Raw genomic sequence first — 27,385 nt, 5'->3', positions numbered from 1 at the left:
GGCTTAACAAATGTTGGCTCTTCCTGTCTTTTCTGTGTTAACAGTTGGGTTCACTCTATCTTCACAACCTCCATTTATGAGTTTGGTAAAGTGTATCTATTTTCCCTCTCATTATGTTTTCATGCTTTTGTGTATGCTGCTGTGTATTCGTCTCCCTTGTGCAGATACCTGAAATGCCTTTCATCTTATTTTCTATTTTTCTCTGTTGTACTCATTCATCAAGACTTTGCTCAAATCCTCCATCCTTCCTAACGCCCACTGTTTTAGTACAATCATGCTTTTTTCTCCCCCCTCTAACTCCTGCTGAACTTTATTCAATTTGATTTGTTATTCTCAAATTGTTTCTTGGTTTAAAATTTAATCCCTCATATATAATGAGTTCTATGTTGACCACCCTTTTCCACCCTCTACTTCAATGCTTTATGCAGTGTTAGGAATATTGTTAGATGCTCAATACACTCTGATAGTTTTATTAACATGAGAGAACCCTTTCATTTCATTTCAGGATTTAAAAAATTTTTTTAAATGTTAATTTATATTTGAGAGAGAGGGATACACAGAATCTGAAGCAGGATCCAGGCTCCGAGCTGTCAGCACAGAACCTGATGCAGGGCTCAAACTCACAGACTGTGAGATCAGGACGTGAACTGAACTGGGATGCTCAACCGACTGAGCCACCCAGGGACCCCTCATTTCAGGATTTTTAAAGGATAGCCTGTAACCCTCAAAGTAAATCCCTATACATATATCCAATCATATAAGACACAGAAATAGGTATGAGGAAATGAATGTATATACCTAAATGACCTTTGAGATCCAGAGGTCATTGTTAGTGGTTGAGAGATAGGGGCACGGAATTGAGAGTCTGATGCTAGACTCTGCTACAGATCCTCACTGAGCGACGCAAGCTGTCCCTGGGGAGGCCTCCTTGGCCTGTGGCACACATTACAAAAAGATGATTCGCTTTACAGAAGGAGTCAGTCCAAAATTACTGTAAGTGACTTCTTCATTCACTTTATTTTTTTAAGTAATTTTTTTTTGAGAGAGAGAGAGAGCAGGAGTGAGCAAGAGTGAGGAAGAAGCAGACGGAGAGAATCTTAAGCAGGCTCCACGCCCAGTGTGGAGCTAAATGTGGGACTCAATCTCACAAGATTGAGATCATGACCTGAGCCGAAATCAAGAGTCGGACATTTAACCGACTGAGCCACCCAGGTGCCCCTTCATTCACTTTATATGCTTATTTATCGGTTCTTCAATTATCATTTGACTAAGGCAGAAGCAAAAGAAACTTTCAGCAAAGCTGTTTTTTTCCAATTTAAGAGATTTAGTGATGAAGGAAAACTATTTCTGATACCTTACTGTGTCAGTGAGAAATGCACTGAAATAGCTTACACAGTATAATTTAGGGAACACGTCTACTGGGTAAAACTTGATGCACATATACAGATAAAACAACATTACAGATAGAGTTCAGATGTGGGTAGTCACTTGTGCCAGAGCACCGGCCGGTAAGTCCTGTACGGACTCATGCCCAGCCCTTGCCCAGCGTTCTTTGCAGAAGCGTACTTTACCCAGTGCCCTTTACAAGTGGTTTGTACCCATCTGCAAGGCCAGGAGTCCTCGTTCTCTCTGATCCTAATCCTCATACCTCCTTTACCAGGTAACTGTCCTCTTGATACACTGTTTAACAGTCCTAGATCTTTGCTGTTCTATGAAATAAGAATGTTGGACCAGATTTAGAACTCTCTAGACTCTAAAAATCCGTGAATATTTACATTGATGTGCTTAATGTGCTTTGTGGCTGTTTTTGAATTTGAGATGAAACTTTCAAACTAAAAATTTGAAAATCCAGTGTAAAATGTGTTGCATCACCCAACTTCTCTCTGTTCCTGGAGAAACTGCATGCACACAGATACCCACCTGGCCTCAGAACTCTTGGCTTTTAGATCGCATTTGAAGCTCTGCTCTCAGTCCCAGCCCTTGACTTCTAGCTGTAATAAATTTCTCTGGCTAGTGAAATAGCTAGTAACACAAAAGCAGTCACCGATTCAGTTATAAAGACAAGAACAGCTAAACCCTTTTGCACTGTTGGTGGGAATGCAAACTGGTGCAGCCCCCATGGAAACATATGGATGTTCCTCAAAATGTTAAAAATGGAGCTGTCCTACAATCCAGTAATCACACTACTGTATATTTACACACACAAAATAAAAATACTAATTCAGAATGTCGTGAACCCCCAAGTTTATAGCAGCTTTATTTACCATAGCCAAGATATGGGGGCAGCCCACGTATCCACTGATTGATGAGTGGATAAAGATGATGTGGTATATATACACAAAGGAACATTATCCGGCCATAAAGAATGAAATCTTGCCATTTGCAACGACATGGATGGATCTAGAGTACAATGCTAAGCAAAATAAGTCAGAGAAAGACTAATACCATATGATTTTATTTATATGTGGAATTTAAGAAACAAACAAGTGAGAAAAGGGGGTGGGGAAGAGAGGACACATACAAACCAAGAAACAGACTCTTAATTATAGACAACAAACCGATGGTTACCAGAAGGGAGGTAGATGGGGGAATGGGTGAAATAGGCGATGGGGATTAAGGAGTTAAGAACAGCTAAAATATAAGCAATCCTTTCATTTAAAACATTTGCAAGCTTTCCTATAATATAAAATTAAGTTTTGGTAGCTTTATAAAGAATATCAAAAAATTGAAAGGAGAAAACTTATTTTGGAATTTGAATGAAATTGTTTTTAATTAATAAGTTTAATGTAAATGAATGTAGAAAAAGATTTTTTAAAAGGGGGTGCCTGGGTGGCTTGTTCATTTGAGCATCTGACTCTCGATTTTGATGCAGGTCACGATCCCAGGGTCGTGGGATTGAGCCCCGTGTTGGGCTCCGTGCTGAGCATGGAGCCTTCTTGAGATTCTCTCTCTCTCTCTCTTTCTCTCTCTCTCTCTCTGTCTCTCTCTCCCCCCCGCTCTGCCCTTCTCCCTTGCTCACTCTCTCTCAAAAAAAAAAATTGGGGTACCTGGGTGGCTCAGTCCGTTAAGCATCCAGCTTTGGCTCTGGTCATGATTTTGCAGCTTGTGAGTTCAAGCCCCACATGGCTCTTTCTGCTGTCAGCACGGAGCCTGCTTGAGGTCCTCTGTCCCCCTCTCTCTTTGGCCCTCCCCTGCTCTCTCCCACTCTTTCAAAAATAAATGAACATAAAAGATTAAAAGAGTAAGTGAATAAGTTTTTAAAATTTTAATGCAAAAATTATTCTCCAGAGATAGGTAATAAGCTAAAAGCTAAATTCATGGGAATTTAGATCCTTCACCTCAGATTCCATACCTCTTTTTTCCCTGTTTTTTGGGTTCTCTTTTGTTGGTGTTATTAGGCCTTCTCAAAGCTGTGAAGTGTAATAAGTGAGGTGTAATAAGAACAAAGTTATTGGTACTAGTATATAAAGGGTTGCTATTAAAGTTACTCTACCTGTGGTTTGGGGTTGCTATCTGCCTCATAAAGCAAAGTAGAGGGTTTGTTGTCTGGGAAGACAAAGTTGTCTTCCCTGAAAAAGCCTACATAGTGGGGGGATAGATAAATAAATAAATTAATAAATTAATTAATTAATAAATGTTACTCTACTTCAGGGGCACGTGGATGGCTCAGTTGGTAAAGCATCCAACTCTTGGTTTTGGCCCAGCTCATTATCTCATGGTTTGTGGGTTCGAGCCCCGCATCAGGCTCTGTGCTGACAGTGCAGAGCCTGCTTGGGATTCTCTCTCTCTCTCCCTCTCTCTCTCTGCCCTTCCCCCACTTACGCTGTCTCTCATGCATGCAAAATAAATAAATAAACCTAAAAATATTTTTTTAAAGTTACTCTGTTTTTTAAAGTCAGTTTTATTCAGAACGTGGATATTTGCATAATGATATCTATGAAACTACAATTCTAGGTCAGCCTAGAAGCTGTAGTCTTGGGGCGCCTTGGTGGCTCAGTTGGTTGAGCATCCGACTTTGGCTCAGGTCATGATTTCACAGTTCGTTGGTTCAAGCCCCGCATCGGGCTCTGTGCTGACAGCTAGCTCAGAGCCTGGAGCCTGTTTCAGATTCTGTGTCTCCCTCTCTCTCTGACCCTCCCCTGCTCACCCTGCTGCCTCTCTCTCTCTCTCTCTCTCTCAGAAATAAATACAACATTAAAAAAAAAATAGAAGCTGTAATCTTAGCCTGAATTTTGTTTGGCCTTGAGCTCTCTGAGGGGAAGGTAGGAATGTAGAGAGGCTGTGAAGACAGTGGGATTCAAACCCATGCCTTTCTGACCCAGAGCCCTTTGCTCTCTCCACCAGAGCATGATGGCTTCTTCCACAGAGAAGGAGCTTTACAAATACACATTGAACGAAGTCACTTGTATAGAAAAAGTCAAAATTCTCCTCAATGATGTATCTTTGAGATTACAGAATACCTGTGCTGTTGCCGACTCTCAGTACTTTGTATAGTGCCCGATGCACCGGAGCACTCCATGAATGTTTGTTGCATTGACAAATGTGCATTAAAATGCTGTTGGTGCTCTTGTTCTAGTGTTTTGTTTATGTTAACACAGATGCATTTTTACTAACGTAACTGAATCTGATTTTATTTAGGGAGGCGCCTATCATATTGGCCTCTGATGTGCTTGCAACAGTTTTGGTTGCTGGCCATAAAACTGCTTTCCACTTAGATTAGAAGAGTTCTTAGAACTGTTAAGCTCTCTTTTTTTTTAAGTTTATTTATTTATTTTAAGAGAGAGAGAGCACAAGCAGCAAAGGGGCAGAGAGAGAACCCTAAGCAGGCTCCTCACTCTCAGGGCAAAGCCCAAGGCAGGGCTCGATCCCACAAACCATGAGATCCTGACCTGGGTCGAAATCAAGAGTTAGACGCTTAACCGATTGAGCCACCTAGGCTCCCCTAAGCTCTTTATGTCATTATATTAAGCACAGGATATGTAAAATCTGCACGTCTTCACAGATTAACTGCTGGCCTTCCTCCTATTGGACTACTGTTTCAAAGGAAACTTTAAGATTATCCAGTTACATATAGTGGAATGTGTATGTTACATATGTGGAATGTAGCTAAGTGTAAACTTAGCTCCTGATGCTTAACATATGCATGAAACCACCACCACTGCCTGTGTTACTTCCATTAGTTATCACATGTCAAGAACTATACATTTTACACATTGCTTTTATGTATCTTCATGTGTGATATGTTATTTGACATATTATTATACCCACTTTGATAGTTCAGGAACTTTGGAGCCAGTGAGGGTAAATAAGTTACTAAAGGTGGCAGAGCCAGATTGGAACTCAGCTCTCTCTGGTGCAGAGCCTGTGTTCTTTTCCTTGTACCATGCTGTCCTCATCGAGATTTCATCCCTCTTCCATGCAGGGCATTTCTTATCATCTGAAAGAGTTCCTTTCATTTTTTAACAACTCTTATTGGGAGAAATTTTTTTGAGATAACATCTATGCTTCTGCCCCTTTCTCTTTATTATTCATTAAAGTTCTCTATGAATCCTACAAAATGACTATAGACCTAGAAATCTCATTCTATGGTATAGCCACTCTGGAAAACAGTATGAACTTTTCCTCAAAAAAAAATTAAAAAATAGAACTACCCTAGAACCCAGCAATTGCACTACTAGGTATTTATCCAAAGGATACAGGAGTGCTGATTCGAAGGGGTACGTGAACCCCAATGTTTATAGCAGTGCTATTGACAATAGCCAAAATATGGAAAGGGCCTAAATGTCCATGGACTGATGAATGGATAAAGAAGATATGGTACGTATACACAATGGAGTATTACTCGGCAATCAAAAAGAATGAAATCTTGTCATTTGCAACAATGTGGATGGAACTATAGTGTATTATACTAAGTGAAATAAGTCAGTCAGAGAAGACAATTATCATGATTTCATTCATATGTGGAATTTAAGAAACACAATAGATGAACATGGTGAAGGGAAGCAAAAATAAGATAAAAACAGGGAGACAAACCATAAAGGACTCTTAACTACAGAGAACAAACTGAAGGTTGATGGGGGTGTGGAATACAGGTGATGGGTATTGAGGGGGGCACTTGTTGGGATGAGCACTGGGCGTGATATGTAAGTTATGAGTCACTAAATTCTGTTCCTGAAATTATTGTTATGCTATATGTAACTAGCTTGGGTTTAAATTAAAAAAATAGAGAATCATCTGAGGGTTGCTGGAGGGTTGGGCTAAATGGGTGATGAGCATTAAGGAGGGCACTTGTTGGGATGAGCACTAGGTGTTAAATGTAAGTAATGAATCGCTAAATTCTACTCCTGAAACCAGTACTACACTATATGTTAACTAACTTGAATTTAAATTTAAAAATAAAAATAAATATGTCTAAGAAGCTGTGAGTTCAATAAAGTTAAAGCCTCTGTACAAAAAAAATCTCATCCTATAAAAAATGGGCTTGGGGTCAACATTTTTGCGTGTGTGTTTCTCACTCTTTGAATAAGGTTTTTGTCCTTTGGCTTTGTTTCATATAATTGTTACTGTTACATAATTTCATATCCTTTGTGTATTTATTTGATGTTCCACCCTGGAAACTTATCTCATTTTCGTCTACAGTCTACAGTCTTCATTCATTGTTTTAAAGGCCACATGACAGTGAATTTTAGGTAGTAGATTTACCTTGGTTTAGCTCCCTTGTTACCAGACATTTCAAATTATAAATAACATATTGATGGGTATCTTTGTGCACATATTGCTTTTTGTATTTCGGTACATGCTGAGCATGCTGCCTCATTGGCTGTGGATATAGACTTAAAGAAGGCTGAAACAGCGTACCTATTTGACATGCTTGATTTGGCTTGCAAAAAGGTACAATGGTTGCAATTTTAACAAGGCTCTAGTCCTCATGATCAGTCCCCTTCTTTTTACTAGACTCACTAGACACGTATCCCTGACTAAGCAATTCTATGTCATTAGGTAGAAAGGACAGGAAGGAGGAGGAGGGATGGGTCTTTAGGTAGTGGGGAAAGGGGGTATGTGATCCACATATGATCTGTGATGAACAGTAAAAAGCAAATGGAAATAAACTGTAAATACCTCTTAATTACCATTGTAAGCGTTAGAAGCATTTGGGGCCTGAAGAGTGAACATTTAATTTCTCTGAATAGCTTGTTAAATGTTCTTTTTATGCTCAGATTGAATAGGAACTTGTTTTTAAGTAGAAGATAGTGAAGTTAATGTATACAGATTAAAAGTTGAAGCTATGGATTAAGCGTCCAGCTCTTGATTTCAGCTCAGGTCATGATCTCACAGTAGTGGGAATGAGCCCTCCTGTCAGGCTCTGCACTGAGCTTGGAGCCTTCTTAAATTTTTCTCTCTCCCTCTGCCCCTCTCCCCTGCTTGTGCGCACTCCCCCCCCAACTTAAAAAAAAATGAGGCTAAAATTGGATCCTATTTTAGTTTTATGATATAATGGATAGGGCTTCTAGTACTTTTAATGTTTTCCTCTCCTTTACCCAAGGTCAACTCGCTATAGTAATAGTATTTATAGTGGGGGCTGCCTAGGTGGCTCAGTTGGTTAAGTCCAACTCCAGCACCGGTCATGATCTCCTGGTTTGTGGGTTCAAGCCCCACATCAGGCTCTGTGCTGACAGCTCAAAGCCTGGAGCCTGCTTCAAAGTCTGTGTCTCCTTCTCTCTCTGCCCCTCCCCATCTCCTGCTCTGTCTCTCAAATAAACACTAAAAATTTTTTTAAAATAAAAAATACTTGTTAAGTAATATTTATAGTGTCTACCATATGGGTTTTATCTATTTATTTTTTAATTCCTGAGAGAGAGAGTGTGAGCAGGGGAGGGTCAGAGAGAGAGGGAGACACAGAATCTGAAACCGGTTCCAGGCTCTGAGCTGGCTGTCCCCACAGAGACTGACGTGGGGCTCGAACCCAGGAATCGTGAGATCATGACCTGAGCTGAAGTCGGCCGCTTAACCAACTAAGCCACCCAGGTGCCCCTCTACCATATGTTAAGTGAAGAAAACTAGTTGTAGAAAGGTATATATAGGATGATATCATTTAGGTTAAAAAAAAAAAAACACAGCAAGAGCAAAAACTGCGTGCCTGGGCATATAGTAGGTACTCAGTGTAGATACACACAAACAAATCTGAAGATACACAATCCAGTGTTTGGAGAGGTTACCTCTGGGAAGAGGTATGTGACCTAAGGTGTACTTTTATTCTATTTTCTTATATATTTGAATTTTTGCAATGAGCACATGTTACTTTGTATACTTTTAAAAAAAAACAATTAAGAATGAATAAAAATTTACCATCTAAGCACCCTACCTCCTTTGCTAATGCATCCGCTCCTTTGTCATACCATAAAGTGCATGCCAAGCAATATAAGACAGATATTCTGACTCTACAGAATGCTTGCTTCTCCAATAATCAAGAGAAAAGCATTGATCAAACCTATGTTGTTGCCATTTCCATATAATCTAAGAAGCATTTTTAATATAATTTTTTCTATGGAAATTTTCAAACCCTCAAAAATAAAACTCTACTCGTGTCCCAGCTTCAGTAGTTATCAACACATGGCCAGTCTTGTATCACCTATAGCCCCCACATCCACCTCACTGGATTGTTTTCAAGCATACTTTAGACTACATCATGTCGTCTATAAATATGTTAGCATGTGTATCTAAAAGACAGGGACTCTTTAACCCCACCAAAGTACCTTCAACACACGTAAATATGAGCAGTAATTCCTTAACACCCATTACCTAAGTTTTATTACTCTGCAGTTTAGTTTTTGAACTTTCAGTTTAAGTTGCTATTTTATTTACTTTCATTGTATCCTTCAGGTACTTTTACACTTTTTCCTTTCAGATCTAGTAGACGTTATCCCAATAGAGTTTGAGAACACCAAAGTGATGGTTTTGCTTTTGATACCTTAACTTGGATTTCCTTTTTTTAAAAAAGTGTTTATTGGGGCGCCTGGGTGGCTTAGNGTTTATTTATTTTGAGAGAGACAGAGAGCACGAGCATGGGAACGAGGAAGGGCCAGAGAGAGAGAGAATCCCAAGCAGGCTCTGCACTGTCTGTCAGTGCAGTGCCCAACATGGGGCTCGATCCCACGAGCCATGAGATAATGACCTGAGCCAAAATCAAGAGTCGGATGTTCACTCTACTGAGCCACCCAGGCACCCCCATTGTGCTTCTTAAAATCAAAATGGGAAGCTTGAATAAATGGCTATCTTCATCTTCAAATTTAAAAGCATTCAGATCTATATTAATTGAGTTTCATTACACGTGAACGGAAAACTATTTATACCTTTGTTACAATAGCAAAGTCACACAAGTCATAGAGTGTGATCAAAATTATTCTTCTTTTCAGGTGCTTTTCTGGAGATATCTTATCTGACTTTTCTATTTTTGTCTTGCATAGGTCTCTAATTAATCGAAGATGGCAAAGCCCAGTCACAGCAGCTACGTCCTTCAGCAGCTAAACAACCAAAGGGAATGGGGTTTTCTCTGTGACTGTTGTATTGCAATTGATGACATTTACTTCCAAGCACACAAAGCAGTTCTGGCTGCCTGTAGCTCCTATTTTAGAATGTTCTTCATGAACCATCAGCACAGTACTGCACAACTGAATCTCAGCAACATGAAAATTAGTGCCGAGTGTTTTGATCTCATTCTGCAGTTTATGTATTTAGGAAAAATCATGACTGCTCCCTCCAGTTTTGAGCAGTTTAAAGTGGCAATGAACTACCTACAGCTGTACAATGTTCCCGACTGCTTAGAAGACATACAGGATGCAGATTGTTCTAGTTCGAAATGTTCATCTTCTGCGTCTAGCAAACAGAACAGCAAAATGATATTCGGGGTAAGAATGTATGAAGACACGGTGGCTAGAAATGGCAGTGAGGCCAGTAGGTGGTGTGCAGAGCCCAGTTCAACAGTCAATACACCACACAACAGAGAGCCTGATGAAGAGTCTTTACAGTTAGGGAATTTTCCGGAACCACTGTTTGACGTCTGTAAAAAAAGTTCTGTGTCCAAACTGTCCACTCCGAAAGAGCGTGTGTCTCGACGCTTTGGACGGAGTTTTACCTGTGATAGCTGTGGATTTGGCTTTAGCTGTGAAAAGCTATTGGATGAGCATGTGCTAACCTGTACTAACAGACATTCATACCAAAACACAAGATCCTACCACAGAATAGTAGACCTTAGAGACGGAAAAGATAGTAATATCAAAGCTGAATTTGGCGAAAAGGATTCTCCTAAAACGTTTTCTGCGCAGACAGACAAATACAGAGGAGACCCGAGCCAGGCGGCCGAGGATTCGACATCCACCCCTGGAAGCAGAAAAAGTAGCACGGTGGAGTCTGAGCTAGCCAGCGAGGAAAAGAGCAGAGCTGCCGAAAGGAAGAGAATCATTATCAAGATGGAGCCAGAAGATATTCCGACAGACGAACTGAAAGACTTTAACATTATTAAAGTTACTGATAAAGACTGTAACGAGTCCACTGACAACGACGAATTAGAAGATGAAGCCGAAGAGCCATTTTATAGATACTATGTTGAAGAAGACATCGGTATTAAAAAAAGTGGTAGGAAAACTCTAAAACCTCGGATGTCAATAAACGCTGAAGAAAGAGGCGTCTTGGAAAGCATGAGGCCCCCTAACAACAGCAGTCCGGTGCAGGAGGATACGGAAAACGCCTCTTGCGAGCTGTGCGGACTCACAATAACCGAGGAGGACCTGTCATCCCATTACTTAGCCAAACACATTGAAAATATCTGTGCGTGCGGTAAATGCGGACAGATCCTTGTCAAGGGCAGACAGCTTCAGGAACACGCTCAGAGATGTGGCGAGCCCCAAGATCTGACAATGAATGGGCTAGGAAACGCCGAGGAGAAAATGGACATGGAAGAGAATCCTGATGAGCAGTCAGAAATCAGAGATATGTTCGTGGAGATGTTGGACGATTTCAGGGACAATCATTTCCAGATAAACAGCATCCAGAAAAAGCAGTTGTTTAAACATTCTGCCTGTCCTTTTCGGTGTCCCAATTGTGGCCAGCGTTTTGAAACGGAAAACCTAGTGGTTGAACATATGTCTAGCTGCCTTGACCAAGATGTGTTTAAGAGCGCCATCATGGAAGAAAACGAAAGAGATCACAGGCGGAAGCATTTTTGTAATCTGTGTGGGAAAGGATTCTATCAGCGGTGTCACTTAAGAGAACACTACACCGTTCATACCAAGGAAAAACAGTTTGTCTGTCAGACATGCGGAAAGCAGTTTTTAAGAGAGCGTCAGTTGCGACTGCACAATGATATGCACAAGGGCATGGCCAGGTATGTCTGTTCCATTTGTGATCAAGGAAACTTCAGAAAACATGACCATGTACGGCATATGATTTCTCATCTATCTGCTGGTGAGACTATATGCCAGGTCTGCTTTCAGATATTCCCAAATAATGAACAGTTGGAACAGCACATGGATGTTCATCTGTATACATGTGGAATATGTGGAGCAAAATTTAATTTGAGGAAAGATATGAGATCACATTATAATGCCAAGCATTTGAAAAGAACATAAGTGATTTTCTACTGTACTCATGTTTAGCTAATAGCAGACAAAACACCAAAGCAAAGGATATGAGCTATTTAGAAATTGATTTTATAAGATGAATTGTTGGAGAGAAATTTCAAGGCCCTTTTACCTTTAATATTTTTGTTTAGGATCTTAAGTATCTACATTTTAGATGTTATTAAATGTTTATCATTTTTGTTATTTCTTCATAGAATTCTTTGATTTTAGTTTGTTTTAGCTACGATTAAAATTACTTTTCAATGTAGATTACAAGTGGTTGTTACCCCTTCAATGACTATTAAACTTTAGTTGTTTTTTTTTTATCATAAGGTGATGACTTTACTATTTCTATGTGGTTTTTTTTTTTTTTTAAGGTTATCCTGTGAAATTTTAGATCCAACATCATTGGCCATTTGTGTTTATTTTAAAAAAAAACTTTTAAAAATAATTCTTTGAAACTATCTCATTTACTTTTAGCTTTTTTTTTTTGTAAGTTGAACAGTGATTTAGCCACTGTTTATTCCCCCTTTTTATCAATGAAATCCATATTCTTTAATTGACGTGCTTATTAGGCAGTTTAGGTGCATTGACTCTAAACTTGAAGGTTGACATGGGCTCAAACTTGGCCTAAAAAGATTGATGGACCTAAGGAAATTCCTATAAATGAATATTTCCTATAATTGATAAAATATTATCATTTAATAATCACATTTAAAACTTATATTAAGTGTAAAATCCAATGACTTTACCCCACTTGAGAAGTTAGTGGGGACATGTCATTTTGTTTTGTGATATTAAATTTAACTATGATAGTTAATTAAAAAGACATATCTTGTATTCATTTAAAATAATTTAAAATATTCTGATTTCTAAAGTGTATTAGTTTATCAATTATTTTTGTTTATAAATAGACTTTAATAGCTCTCTAGGAATATGACATCTAAAGGAAAATGATTTTTCACCTTTAAAATTACATACTTTTGGAACTTAACTTTGAGATTTGAGAAAGCTGCCATGTATATTGATAAATCAAATAAAATAAAGAAATCAATTACAAACCTGGTTGTTCTATAAAAGTAGAGTGTGCAAAATAATGTCTTGTGTTTTATCCTAAGATTTGGAGGAAATGTGTTGTGGCAAATTGCAGTTTATCGCCATGCTTTATTATTTTTTTTTTCCTGTAAAGAACTACAAGATTTGAGGACTATAAAATAATCACAGAGCATATAAGTAGAAATAGTGTATCACTTCTTAGTTAAAGTAGTATTATTAGTCGTTGCTGACACAGGGTCTACGTGAATTACATGTGAATTAAAACACTGGCACAGCTGACCCAATAAACACATCTGTTGAATAGAATGCCTTTTAATGTGAATTTCTCGCATTGTAATCCCCTTCTCATAGTGAAAGGGATTTTAAGTGACTTCTGTATTTAAAAATATAATTCTGTAATTATGAACAGTAACTTAACAGCATTGCTCCTTTTGTTTATATCAGATTCTTAAGATATGCAAGTCATATTTTTCTATACAATTTTCATAAAAGAAAAACTTGCCAAGAGAATTGAGACATATTGACTAACAGACCTAGCTGAAAGAGAAGTAAGTAATAGAGCACAGTGTGAGCTCAGAGATTTGTGGGGATACAAGTAAGAACAGGTAAGTCAGAACAGGAACAATAGAGGTGGGGTGTGGGATTAAAATAACGGGAAATAGAAATGGGGGAAATACACTAACAGATAAACAAGGAGTTAGGATTTTTTTTTTTTTTTAAAAAGGCCACATAGCCAAAAAAAAAAAAAAAAGGTAGGAAAAGTGATTCAACTTAGTCTTGGACACAGTAGTTTATCAAGGAATGAAATCTGAAGTGCCACTTGAAATATGGTGTATACATTACTGATAGGAACCCAATAAAAGTTGTGTAACAGACCCAGAAGCCATCAGAGGGTTGTGTAGAGAGAGAAGATAAACTCACAACAAATTTCCAAACTATTTATATAGTTTCTTAGTGGACATAATTTTTAGGGGGGAAATCACTTTTTCCATGACCTTCATCAAAATCTATTGCAGTGGCTTCCTGCCATTAAAGAATAGGTTGTTTCTAAATATCACCATGCTGTAAAAAGGATTGTCTATTCCATTAGGAAAAGGGAGGGTTAATTTAGTGTTCTGACATTTACTAACAACAAACAATTAGCAAGCAAATATACAAACATTGAACAGAATGTCTAACTTTACATAACTGAGAAGTTTATGGTTTCACAAAGCCCCACCTCACCATGTTCCCTTCCCGTTTTATATTGCCCGGGACAACTTTTGTTTTGGAACTAGCGATAGGGCAGCACAGGCTTCTGTAGGTATAATGCACAAATTTTCCTTATTAAGGCAGACAGTACATTTAAAGGCTACTTGCCTCTTAAAATTAAGGGGAATGAAAAATGTCTAACACCTCCCTCCAATCCAGTTTCCTCTTCCTTCCTTCCTTTCCTGGGGTTACAGAGCTGTAACTCCTTGCCATTGCTTCTTGCCCTCCATGCTGTGAAGGCAATGAATCACAGAGGTTCACTGTGGAAGCTCCCTTCTCTTCCTGCCTTTACAACTTATGTAATTAGGCTCTAAATCCAAAAATGAAGGGAAAATCTAAGATATCTGTGGAATCTTGTGTCTCACAGTCTTGCTTAAAGGGCCTCTTGTTCTTCAGCAAGAAATCCTAGAGAAATGGAGTCCGTGCATCAAGCTTGTCACCAGTTACAGGGCAACTCAGATGTTTATAATTCTTTAGTCAACAGCACGAAGAATCTCAGATTAATGAAGCCCAACAAGGTGGCACTGGACTAGGACTCAGAAATCTGTCTTAATCTCACCCATAGTGTTAAAGTAAAAATACTGAGGGAAATGACTCTCATGCATAAGATGGTACAAGGCTAGTTTAATGTATGAAGTTTGAACATGGACAAAACTTAGAAGAAAGAACATAAGGATTCTGGGGACTAGTTATGAAACTAAAAGAATTAAAATAAGGACAGACTTTGCTAGGGCAGTTAGAGCACCAATTAAAGGGGAAAACATATTTAAGTCATATTTAAGTACGGTAGTTGAGAACAAAAATATGAACAAGATGTAGGATTTGAATAAAAAAATAAACATTTGGAATTGTCTAGGTGAGACTAGAGATTGAAGTAATTGATAGGGTAAAGGAATACTGACTGATACATTGAAATAATTACAGCTATAAAATGCCTAATAAAGCGATTGCTGTGAACTTGCCAAGGATATGCCTAAATACTTAAGATAACATACCAACTTTTATATTCTAAAAAAGTGGGAAGAGAGGCTTGTGGTTGGCAACTTTCTTCCTGGTTAAACAGTACTTGTTCCTCTACACCACTTGTTAAGGAACTTCCATATTTAATAGATCTCTGGAAAAATCCCCCCTAGTAATCAGTTTAACAGCTAGAGTGAACATAAAACTTGTCATTGTTGAAAGGTAAATTAGTACCAACCAAAAGAAAACCTGAATGTGTATCTGCACACATGGTTGAGAGTAAAGAAATTTGGTGTGTTTCTTAATTTTCAACGGATTATAGGAATTAAAAATCTTTTTTTTTTTTTTTGCCATTAATCTACTTTATTAGTTCCTCATCTTTCCTCACCAGCCCCACCTCCTTTGTAACAAATGCTTCTCTGTGATAAATGCCAGCATTGTGCGGGCACCCTAGTGATACAATGCCTGGGATACCTGGGTGCCAAAAAGCTCTGTAGGGACATATTCTTGGGGAATGCCCCCATCCCCTTGATACTTGAGGTGTAGGGAACGGAATGGCAGGATACATGCCAGCGAGATGATGCAAGTAGGGTGCTGTTGGGTGTTAAGAGCATGAAGATGCCGCCCAGATCCATCCATCCTAGAGTAAACCTGGCATCCATTTACTTAGTGCTCTTTACACTCTGCTAAGCGCTTTACGTGCACCATTTTAATTAAGCCTCATGGCCTTATGAGGTAAGTATCATTTTGATTTTCCAGATGGGGCACTGAGGTTCACAGAGACTTGGGTCTTTTTCCTCAGATCACACAGAAATTAAACACTAGAGCTAGAATTTGAGCCTAGACCTGTATGATTTCTGCATGCCTGTACTTTACCACTAAGCCACATACCTCACCTACCAAGGAGTACAAAGAAGGGCCTTTTCAGCCAGGAATACATGTGATAAAGCTCCTATGACACTCTGTGCTCCAGGTTCATCTGTGGCCTGCTGTGCCTGGTAAGCTACTTAATGAACGCGTTGGATAATGTGGAAACCTATCAGCTGGAAACAAAACTTTTTATTTGTTTGGGTCATTCAGAGTGATGTTTTAGAAATAAATCCTAAATATTGACATGTTTTAATTTTCCTTTATTTAAACTTAAACCTTTAGTGGTATAATCAGCCATTTGGGAAGACCCATTGTAAGTGCTCAATTAAAATTTAATTTGAATTCCACTTCTGTACTTCTACCTCTTTGGCTTTTTTCCCTTCTATTTTCCCTGTTCCTGACCTTTATGTTTCAGTCTCCAGCCACTCACCATTTTATTGGTTATGAGACTGATGAGTTGAATAATTCCAACCATTTGAAAATATTCCCAAGAAAAACCAGACCCCCAGAATAACTGCTTTCCTCTTTTTGCCTTAACAGATGATGTGGATGAGAAAATTTTCATTTCTTTGGTTAAAAAACAAAACAAGTCCTTAATTGGCATATTGTGATTGATTTGATTAAAGTTTATGGCATAATCTGTCTAAAATCAAAAGTTCATGATCTATAGTTCAATTTACCAAAAATATTCATGTAAATGTACAAAGACAGTCTTACTCATGAAAGAAATGAAAGACAATTTCAGGAAGCAACAGCTGTTTATGCACCCTAACTTGATGGCAAACTTAAAAAAAAAAAAAAAAAAGAACAGTTAATGGTTTAAGTGAAACAATTCCCCTGCCGATCTAACGCAATTTTAACTTGATACATCTATTGCCTGATGTCTAACACCTATGCAATAGGTTTTACTACTACTATATTAAATCTACTACTTTAATGGTCTTTCTACCATCTGCCAAATGTTATTTTTTGAGTGAAAAGAGAATAGCATGGTGAAGACTCCATCGATCTTGCCTCTATAAATCACTCAGGTGGCCCGCTTTCATTGCCTCCTATCAAACTCAAGGACACACTAGTTGGTAACATATCAATAGAGTCTTATACTAAAACCAGATGAAATTTAGCTACTTAGAAATTTAGGTGCTGGCAAGAGGCAGAGATGCAAGGATTTAAAATGCAAGGATTTTTATGTCTGTGAGTATTGGTAAATATAAGCTAAATGATAATAGCTTGTAAACTCATGCTAATTTTGAACCAATTTAATACCACTTACATGTTTATATTCACATGCTTAGTTGACTTTAGCATTAAGAAGCTTAAATTCTATTTAAGTCGTTTCCTTATATTCAGGAGAACCAAATCATTGAAGTCCATTGGTAGTGGCAGATTTGTTCATCGTTTCTATCAAAATCTACCACAGAGCACTAGGGGGCAGGAAGCCATTATAATTTCTTATTATCTTACTCATTTGCTGACAAAAAAGATGGTGTAAAGATTGCAATCCAGTACTTGGCTCTGAATTGAATGTATCAATTTACTAATCACCATTGTAACAAAGGAAGAAGTCACAGGAAACTCTAAGGCCAGGGGATGACATATATAAAAGACATGATTTCATTTCAGAATCAGGAATATTAACAGTTTTATGTGATAAAATTTGCAGAACTCTCTGTACTTAACCTATTTGAGAAAGGAATAGTTAAGTAGACAGCCTATAAAGCCCCCAATTAAGCTTTATTTCAAAAGTTACCATGTTGTTTTTATTGTCCTTGAACCAATTGCTTATACCAGTCAGAATGAGCAGAGCTCATTTTTGGGTGACAAAAATATAATTCTGTCCAGGTTATGAAGGTCATTTTCCCTTTCTAATGCTTATGCAATCCCTGATGTGGGAGAAAATGTTTTAAGAGATGATCTCTTTTAAAAAAATAGGGCAAAGCATTGTTGCAAAAAATATAATTCTACCCAGAATCACTGAGGCCGTTTAGAAGACTTATGAACTTAGGACTTTGAAGGAAAACTTCTCAGTGTGCATGTATATACTTTATTTTTGTTTGCAGAGTGTGCAACATTTAATATTTGCAGAAAACAATGTTAGCTTGATGGCTGAAGGCACTCAGTAAAAAGAATATGAACTTTTAAACTTGTTAGATCCATCTTCCAATTAGAGATTTCCCATTAACAAGTTAAAATGCGTTGTGGGGCACCTTGCTGGCTCAGTCAGTAATAGAGCATGTGGTGCTTGATCTCGGAGTCGTGAGTTCGAATCCCACCTTGGATGTCGAGATTACTTACCTAATTTTTTTTTTAAGTTAAAATATATTGTAAAATTATTTGATTTGAAGAAAGACCTCTTAACTGCTTCCTTTCTCCCTACTTTCTTCTACCTGGCTGACCCCTTTTCATGTTGCATGTGTCCTACTCATTCTAGCTTAAATTACATGAGAAAAAAACGTGCCTCTAGAGCCGAAGAATTCTATTAGTAATAAGAACAGCTTATATTTGAAGGGTACAGTGAGTTACATCAAGGAAGAAATTAAATAAATTTAAGTCCCAGGAACTATGTTTTCATTTCCATTCTTTGTTCTAGTAATATTATGCTGGCCTAGTACCCAAAGCCATGACATTCTGACTTAAGAATTATGTTGTGTGTAGTAGAGCAGTGAACTTGTAATATTATTTTTCTTGAGTTTTGTCTTTTTCTGTGTGGCAGTGGTGAAATAGGGCCTTCTAAACCTCTGGAGAAGTGAGATCTGAATTTGGAGAGGACATGGGGAAGAATCAATCTTCAACAGATAATCTTTAAGTCCAGACCCAGGAATATCAGATCTGAAGTGACACCATCTTTTCTGTCTTCCTGACAAACCTCATCAATCCCCAAGGTTCCAGTTTCAAGGATCCAAGGAAACTCAGTAAAGATCACTTTGGAATCACTTTGCTGTGACAAAATTGATTCATGGTGACTCTCCTAGTATTTGTGGAAAATCTGCTAAAGAAAAGTAACTAGAATATTCCTATGGCATCAGTGGTTAAAGCTACACTAAAATGAAACTTTATATGCTAATTATCTTCCATGGTCCCTTCTAAAATAAAAGGTTTGCTAGGCTACTATAAATACATTATAAAGAGATAATAACGTATCTGTATAAACACATATAATCCTAAACTTAAAATAATCTCAATCACAGTTTATATACTATGAAATGTAGTTAGATAATTTTAAAAAATTATACCCCCAAATCTGTAGTTTTAGAGTATATATAAAAAGATGTGGGTACAGAGAAAAAAATATGAGACCAAGTTTTTTAAAAAGAAAAGATAACCTAGTTATTACTCATTGTAATGTAACATTTGCCCTTCCTCCTTTTTCACTGTATATACTTGTCACAAACTGGATTATTAATATTAATGAAGCTCCCTTTTAAACCTGCTAACTCAAGGAAAACCAGAAGTGGTTATTGTTACTTCAATAATAGATTTTCATAAATCACAGACAACAAAAAGAATGTATCTTAAGACACATTATTTTCTTCTGAACTTAGCAATATAACCTAATAAGGTAGAATGAGTTTCTGTTAAATATGTATTCTCGGTATTAACATATAATACCATATTTCTCATATTTCAAGATAAAATTTAACTGAGTATGGAGTGAAACAATGATTGATGTGTTTTAAAAAAACTTTCACTGGGAAATGAAATGTTTGATGAGATTATAACCTGGCTTCAAATACTTTGTTTTATATATATATGCTCATACACATTTCTTAACCATATGAATCTTACAGCCGTATTATTTCCTTATTGTGAAATACTCGTAGTTTTACTTTTGTTTAACTGTCTATCCATTATTTATTATTATTTTGTTTCTTATGCAATATCCTGATGTTATATATTTCCAGAAATGCTTATTTTGTTTTTATGCCTATTTCTTCAAATGTTTTAATAAAGAATTACATAAGAAATATATCTTAGAGTATATATAATATGTATATGCAAAAGCTAAATCATTTAAAATCTCTAGCTATAATGTGGGATGATAATTGAATATTCCTTCTAATAATTAGACTAATAAAAAATTAGATAAAGTTAATTAGAATGTGGTAGTAGGTATGGGGGCCTGAAGGGAAAAGAGAAATACACTAAAGACTTCAAGTTCATATGAAATCAACTGCTTTAAGAGAAATAAGTTTAGAAAAGCATTAGGTTCTAAAAAAACAAAAACAAAGTAAAAAATTATCATTAATCTCTTGGGAAGCATATAAAACTGCAGACTTATAACAAGTAGGAAACAGACAAGATAAAAGATTACCTATAATTAAAAGTGCCAGATCGATACAGTAGTGACTCCACAAATAATTTTTGACTGGTAGAAGTAGATTTAGAAAAGAAATATGGCTTAAATTTTGACTGTACTAAACTATAACTGTAATGAATTACAATAATTATAAGTGATATAAATGCATTCTATAATGTGATTATTTTCTGTATGTTAGTATAAAATGGAGTTACTGAGTTACATGGAAAATTTTTGTTACATTTTTTAATCCATTGCTTTTACTTAATAAAATTTCCTCCTCTATGTTCAGAAGTTAAGCTGTCTGTATATTACTTTTATTTATACAGTATTTTTTCAACCTGGCTCTTTTATAAAATTATTTGTCTTAAAAGTTATTATCAACTCCATCCATTCTCTAATACAAAAATAATAAAGTATCTGAAACAGCTAATTATTGTGTTCCTGAGCAGCTTAAGAAATGCACAAAGCAGGGACACCTGGCTGGCTCAGTCTGAACAGCACGTGACTCTTGATCTTGGGGTTGTAAGTTCGAGCCCCATGTTGCGGGTACAGATTACTTAAAATCTTAAAAAAAAAAAAAGTGTACAAAGCAAAACTAAAAAACCATTCCTATTGCCAAATCCTGGATTCTTTTATACAGAATGATTAGAAAAGTACTATCTCATGGCAAACACAGATGGCAACAAATTAATTAGGTTTCCTCATAATGTAAAAAGGAGTAACAGGGGCACTTTGGTGGCTCAGTCAGTTGAGCCTCCGACTTTTGATTTCGGCTCAGGTCATGATCCCAGGGTCTGGGATGGAGCTCCATAATATTGGGCTCCTCACTGAGCATGGAGCCTGCTTAAGATTCTTTCTCTTTCTACCTCTACTTCCTCCCCCACTCATGCTTTCTCTAAAATAAAAAAATACTTATTTATAAAAAATGCACTGACATAGTATTTAGTTCTTTCAGAGTGTTAATTTTCAAAATAACAATTTAGAGAAATAACTTCCCTACTAATATAATTCATTTTGTTTATTTTCAGCTTAAGAGTTTAATAAGTTGCACACCCCCTCCACTGATCAGCAAAGTGTATTCTCTTCCTTTCAGTCCAGTTCCTAAAGATGATTACCATTAATTGCACAAAATCTCATTAAGTGTTAACAATTATGACAATATTGGGTCAGTCAGACTATTCCACAAGATTCTATCCTTGAAGTTAGCACTGTACAGAACTGAAGTAAGGCCCAGTGAGTGTTGTTGTCACAGATTCACTTCTTTTCCGGAAAAGCCTCTCTTCCAGGTGCAGGTCTTGGCTTTCCATACAAGGAAGTGTCCTACTCCAGACCACTGTGTATCTGCAGTTTAATTTTAACTTTTAAAGACAGAGGTTTTTAAGACTAAAAGAACTGGTGAAATTTTTCCTACAATGATAGGTGATTAGAGAAAAATTTTGGGACAGGGTACTGCAAATGAAGTATAAAATGGAAGTATTTATAGAGATTGTTTCATTTTTTTATTTTAAAAAAATTTTAATGTTTATTCATTTTTGAGAGACAGAGTGTGAGCAGAGGAGGGGCAGAGAGGGAGGAAGACATAGAATCCGAAGCAGGCTCCAGGCTCCGAGCTGTCAGCACAGAGCCCGACACAGGGCTCAAACTCCCAAACTGCAAGATCATGAACTGAGCCGAAGTCGGAGGCTTAATCGACTGAGCCACTCAGGCACCCCCTAGAAATTGTTTTTAATGTTTATTTATTCTTGAGAGAGACACACACACACACAGAGCACAAGTCAGGGAGGGGCAGAGAGAGAAGGAGACACAGAATCCGAAGCAGGCTCCAGGCTCTGAGCTGTCAGAGCAGGGCCAAATGTGGGGCTCCAACTCACAAACCATGAGGTCAAGACCTGAGCCAGTCGGACACTTAACCACCTGAGCCACCCAGGCACCCCTATAGAGATCTTTAGTTCAGCTCTAGCTTGCTCATAGGTCTTCAAATTACAGGCTGCTACTTATGCCACTTTCTCTTCAGGCCAAGATTATCTCCTCAAAACAATCTACAACCTTTATGAAGGTTGTGTCCGGGTAGGGATTGAGAGGATTCCAGATAATCCATAATTTTTTTTTCTGGTAATTCTGGAAAAATTTATTCTTATTCAGTCTCCTTAGGGCAGGCTTGACTACCAAGTACTTAGGCACATAGTCCTAGACCTAGTCTTACTCATCTTTGTAAGTCTAGTACAAGTCTTTTCAGATGTGAATTTGTTTCAACTTTTGGTCCTAGTAGTACTATTTAGTACAGAAATATAAGAGATAGGCAAAGAATCTTCTTCTTATATGGGGAAAAAAAAAGTTATTTCCCATTTTTTGGTTAAATAATGTGCCTCAGGCCACTCTTAGTAAACACTGAACTAGTGAATCACTACTGTGTTCCAGGTATTCTTATGGGTGGTGGGGATTAATTAGAGAGGGTTTGACATATGTTGAAGCTCTTGTTTTTTCCAGACTGGGTGAAATTTCAGTCTTTGGATTTTAAAAATATTTGAAACACCCTAGTATTTATAATCTGCCAAATAGATTTCTCTTGTTGAAAATCAGTAGTAATTTCTAGGTAAGTAGATTAGCAAACTGTTTCAATTGAATGTTAATAGTCAAGCTTTAAAAGTCATTGAAATATTATAGGAAAATTTAGAAAAGTATTGACAATCCTACCGTCTAGAGATAATCAATTTTGATTCATTTTTAATATATGTAAGATTATCCTACATACAGAATAAGATACGAAAGTCTTATATCTTATTTTCCCACTTAACTATACCATGAACATTTTCCTGGGTCATTAAAAATTCTTGTGCACAATTTTATGGCTACACAGTAATTCATCATATGAATGTATTATACTTTATGTAATCATTTCCTTATTGTCAGATATTTAAGCCATTTCCCTTTTATTATTGCTATTATTATAAATACTATATCTGTATGTTCTATTATTTCCTTAAGATGGATCCCACAAAGAGTAATGTTAAATGAAGCGTATGATCATATTGAAGGTAAAGGAAAAATATTGTCACATTGCCCTCCAGAAAGAGTGTACTAATTTATATTCCCACCAGTAGCATTTACCTGTTTTGCTGCACCAATGCTGGCACTGATGAATATTATTTGATTATAAATTTGCAAGTTTGATCATTTTTAATGGGCTATATTTTATTTTTTACAAATAGTTTATTGTCAAATTAGTTTCCACATAACACTCAGTGCTCATCCCCACAAGTGCCCTCCTCCATGCCCATCCCTCCTCCCCCCCCCACATCCATCAGTCCTCAGTTTTTGTCAGCATTCAAGAGTCTCTCATGGTTTGCCTCTCTCCCTTTCCCCCACCATTTCCCCCCTTCTTCTCCCCCTTGTTCCTCCATCAAGTTCCTCCTAATCCTCCTATACGTGCAAACATATGATATTTGTCCTTCTCTGCCTGACTTATTTCGCTCAGCATAACACCCTCAAGGTCCATCCATGTTGCTACACATGGCCAGATTTCATTGTTTCTCATTGCCATGTAGTATTCCATGGTATAGATAAACCACATCTTCTTGATCCATTCGTCTGTTGATGGACACTTAGGCTCTTTCCATGTTTTAGCTACTGTGGAGAGTGCTGCTATGAACATTGGGGTACATGTGCTCCTATGCCTCAGCATTTCTGTATCCCTTGGGTAAATTCCTAGCAGTGCTATTGCTGGGTCCTAGGGGAGTTCTATTGTTAGTTTCCTGAGGAACCTCCACACTGTTTTCCAGAGGGGCTGTACCAGTTTACATTCCCACCAACAGTGTAGGAGGGTGCCCGTTTCTCCACATCCTCGCCAGCATCTAGAGTTCTCTGATTCGCTCATTTTAGCCACTCTGACTGGCGTGAGGTGGTATCTCAGTGTGGTTTTGATTTGTATTTCCCTGATGAGAAGGGATGCTGAGCATCGTTTCATGTGTCTGTTGGCATCTGGATGTCCTCTTTGGAGAAGTGTCTGTTCATATCTTCTGCCTTAATGGGCTATATTTTAAATGAATTATGAGCTACAATCATCCAAGAGAAAAAAAATTAAAAAAATACAAATAAGGAACAATAGAAAAATTCTGAAAATGATCAGTATATGACAATGTTCTAGGACCCCAAATGTTTATTTCATATAAAGTCAAAATGTAAACACTATGCCTTTTTGGGAAAAACTCAGATGCCAGGCCAGTAGCGCATGTGACTTGATCACATGGACCTAAGTTCAAGCCCCTTGTTGGGAGTAGAATTTACTTAAAAAAACAAACAAACAAACTATAAAACTTCGATATACTAGATAAAAAGAGCAGGAAAAAATATATATGTAAATAATGAAAATACAGATAAAGTTGATATTGTGGTTTCAGACAGCAGTGTTAAAGATGAATGTGGTATTAGACTGCAAGATTTATTTATAATAACTATGCATAGAGTACACAGTTACTATACAAAAGAACCTCTCCCTTCCTGAAGCTGCAATTTTAGTGTCTGTAAGAACTTAGCATGTTTACTTTTTTGCAACCTTGCTTTGCTTGAAGTAAGTGTATGAGGGCTGTCTGAATACAAGAGATGCGATGAGTTAGTTTCTCACTGTTCTTTCTGCCTTCACAGTTGTAGCTGGGACCTTGTCTCTAAATCACACTGTATCATCAGTTCTACAAAGAATTTGTATTGCTTTCCAGCCCCCAATTCCCCTTCCCCCTTTAACTACATAAAAGGCAAACATTTCCAAGAATAAAATCAAGTTGTACTCACAACTTAAGACAACTCTAATAGAAACTTTCTGGTTTTATCTTTGTTTCCCTAATATTTTCTTTAAAAGGTTTCCTAGTCCCAAATCCACTTCTTTCCGAGAAAAGGAGATGGCAACTGTGGTTTAAACCAGTGTTCTTTGTAACCAATGAGATTCACAAATAGCAAATGTGTTTTTTAAAATTGGAAAATGACATACACAACTATATAAAAGAAAGGAATATTCACGGATTTATAATTTTTTTAATGTTTTATTTCTGAGAGAGAGAGAGAGAGAGAGAGAGAGAGAGCGAGCGAGACAGCGTGAGCAGGGGAGGGTCAGAAAGAGAGGGAGACACAGAATCTGAAACAGGCTCCAGGCTCTGAGCGGTCAGCACAGAGCCCGACATGGGGCTCGAACCCACGAACCATGAAATCATGCCCTGAGCCGAAGTCGGACGCTTAACCGACTGAGCCACCCAGGCGCCCCCATCGATTGATTTTACAGGGTTCTGTCAACATTATGTTTTGGTCACAGATACCTAGGTGTGATTTTTAGACCAAAACTTCTCTCTGGCATTGCCTCACCCAAGTCTGCGAGGGGCTATACGGTCTTAGCCTCCTTGAAAACCTGGACCCCCCCCTTCGCATAGCCTCAGGAAAAAACCTTCACAGGTAAAGCTTTTAAATGTATCCTGTCCACCCGAAAAGACTATTTGGGGCTTGTGTCCCTCCCCTAACACTAATCTTCTGTCCGGAACTTGTATTTGCTTCAGCACACACTGCTCTCCTCTCTGCCCATGCTACAACGCATGTTAAGAATGCCCGACCCCCTTCTCTTCTTGGCAAACTTGAGCGCTTGGCTCAGGGGTCCATGCCTCCCAGGTGACCCTCACCAACAAAGCCGGCCCTGTTTGGATGTTTCCCTACTTTGAGTTCCCACAGCACTTCTCTCAATTCCGTTTTTCTTTGTATTAGAGTCTTAACCTCATAGAAACCGACCACTTCATTTGTCTTTTTACTCTCATGTAATACGTACCTGTTAAAGCTCCTTGAAGGTCTCCAGCTTTCCCCCACAACGTGAAGTGTCACCGCTGCTTCTGTTACAGCAATTTTGTTACGGTCTTCCTTCCGGAGTCCAAAAATATAGGGGGCTGCTTCTACCTCCCATCAGCTGGTGCCCATAGTACTTCCAGACCTGTTCTCATATTCCTCTTAAACATCATAGAATGAATTACGCTCCTTTTCACCTACCTACTCTGAGGGTTTACGTCTCTAATGTAACTTCAGCATAGCTAAAGAAAACCATTTCAGTTGAACCCGGTCATGAACACCGGCGCGTGAGCTCATGCTGGGGATGAGAGAGTCTTGTGGGGCGTCAGCCTAAGTTACTTAATGGTGCTTCAACATGCAGGTTTTGATTAATTTACAGCTGCTTCCGGTGAAGAACTCAAAGCGGCGAATAAAGCACTTGAAACGGAAAATAAGGAAAGCAGTGGAGAGAACGGGGAGACGAAATCAGGGAGCTTTAAGGGGCAGGACAAGCAAGGGGCGCCTGGGTGGCTTAGTCGGTTAAGCGTCCGACTTTCGCTTAGGTCATGATCTCGCGGTTCGTGGGTTCGGGCCCCGCGTCGGGCTCTGTGCTGACTGCCAGCTCAGAGCCTGGAGCCTATTTCGGAGTCTGTGTCTCCCTCTCTCTCTGACCCTCCCCTGCTCACGCTGTCTCTCTCTCTCCCTCCTAGAAATAAATAAAAATATTTTTTTTAAAAAAGGGGGGGGCAGGACAAGCAAGAAAAATGGAGAGCGAGGTGGAGAAAGTTTAAACCTGGGAGGACGACTCGCAGCCGCTGCCCGATCTCCAATTGTGCAGGCCGCCCGCACGCGGCGCAGAAAAACCATCGGCCTCTCGGGGCGCACCCCCGGGCTACGGCTGTCCCCGCCCGCCAGGCGGTTTTTATCGAGCGCTCACACCCACAGGGACGCTGCGAAGCACGTGAAGTAAAATTCCAGGAGGCCGACATCCCGTCTCAGGAACTTCAAAGTCATTTCTTTTTGTCCCCGCCGGATGAAGCCGACCTCACGCCCAGGCCAAGCCAACTCCCAGTCCCTTCCGTTTGAACAGCGCAGGAGAGGGGGTGGGGGGAAAGCTGGCTCTGAACCTAGTTCCTCAGAGCAACCAACTCAGAAGGAATTGCCCCCACCCCAGCGTCCTAGGTTGGTTGGGATACTCGACTTTGAAAAGCACTGAAGGTCTTAGGAACTGAGCGAAGCGCTCAGGTGATTCCACTCTCGGGACTCCGCTTCCGCCTCCCCTCCCTGCGACACGCCCCAGCTTTCTCTTCCCCACCCACTTGGGAGCCCGCGCTGCTTATTGGTCCTGTGCCCTGCCAATCCGGTGGACGTTGACGAATCCCGCCTAGGGAAAGGCAAAGAACTTACTAAAGCGCCAACACCTGGCCGGGGCCGGGGGAGGGGGGCGCGAGCGTAACGCCCCCAAGCTGGTGGCTGCGCACGTGGAAGGGCGGCTGGAGGCAGCTGCGGGAGACGGGTGGGAGGCTTTATTTGCATAACG

The 27,385-nt window shown here is 38.7% G+C and overlaps 1 protein-coding gene and 1 non-coding gene across 3 annotated transcripts in view; one reads left to right on the top strand and one right to left on the bottom strand.

The window, feature by feature from the left end:
• Positions 1 to 20,293, top strand: part of ZBTB1 (zinc finger and BTB domain containing 1) — a 28,345-nt gene extending 8,052 nt beyond the window's left edge. Inside the window, exons 2-3 of one of the 2 annotated variants that reach the window (XM_077767189.1) lie at positions 9,465 to 11,380; positions 18,466 to 20,293. In XM_077767189.1, coding sequence (XP_077623315.1) covers positions 9,483 to 11,380; positions 18,466 to 18,502 — 1,935 coding nt within the window. In that variant the 5' untranslated portion in view covers positions 9,465 to 9,482 and the 3' untranslated portion in view covers positions 18,503 to 20,293. Of the gene's footprint in view, positions 1 to 9,464; positions 11,820 to 18,465 lie in introns of those variants that run through there. The other variant, XM_077767187.1, reaches the window with a different exon arrangement.
• Positions 20,294 to 21,111: 818 nt separating this feature from the next.
• LOC144234078 (small nucleolar RNA SNORD2) lies at positions 21,112 to 21,176 on the bottom strand. The gene has a single exon (XR_013335856.1). It is a non-coding gene; the product is annotated as a small nucleolar RNA SNORD2 (small nucleolar RNA).
• Between the last annotated feature and the right edge of the window lie 6,209 nt (positions 21,177 to 27,385).

The sequence above is a fragment of the Crocuta crocuta genome, unplaced genomic scaffold (assembly GCF_008692635.1).
Source record: "Crocuta crocuta isolate KB4526 unplaced genomic scaffold, BGI_CrCroc_1.0 scaffold55, whole genome shotgun sequence".
Taxonomy (NCBI): domain Eukaryota; kingdom Metazoa; phylum Chordata; class Mammalia; order Carnivora; family Hyaenidae; genus Crocuta; species Crocuta crocuta.
The sequence above is the reverse complement of the archived record's forward strand: the minus strand, read 5'-3'. Positions and strand labels throughout refer to the sequence as shown.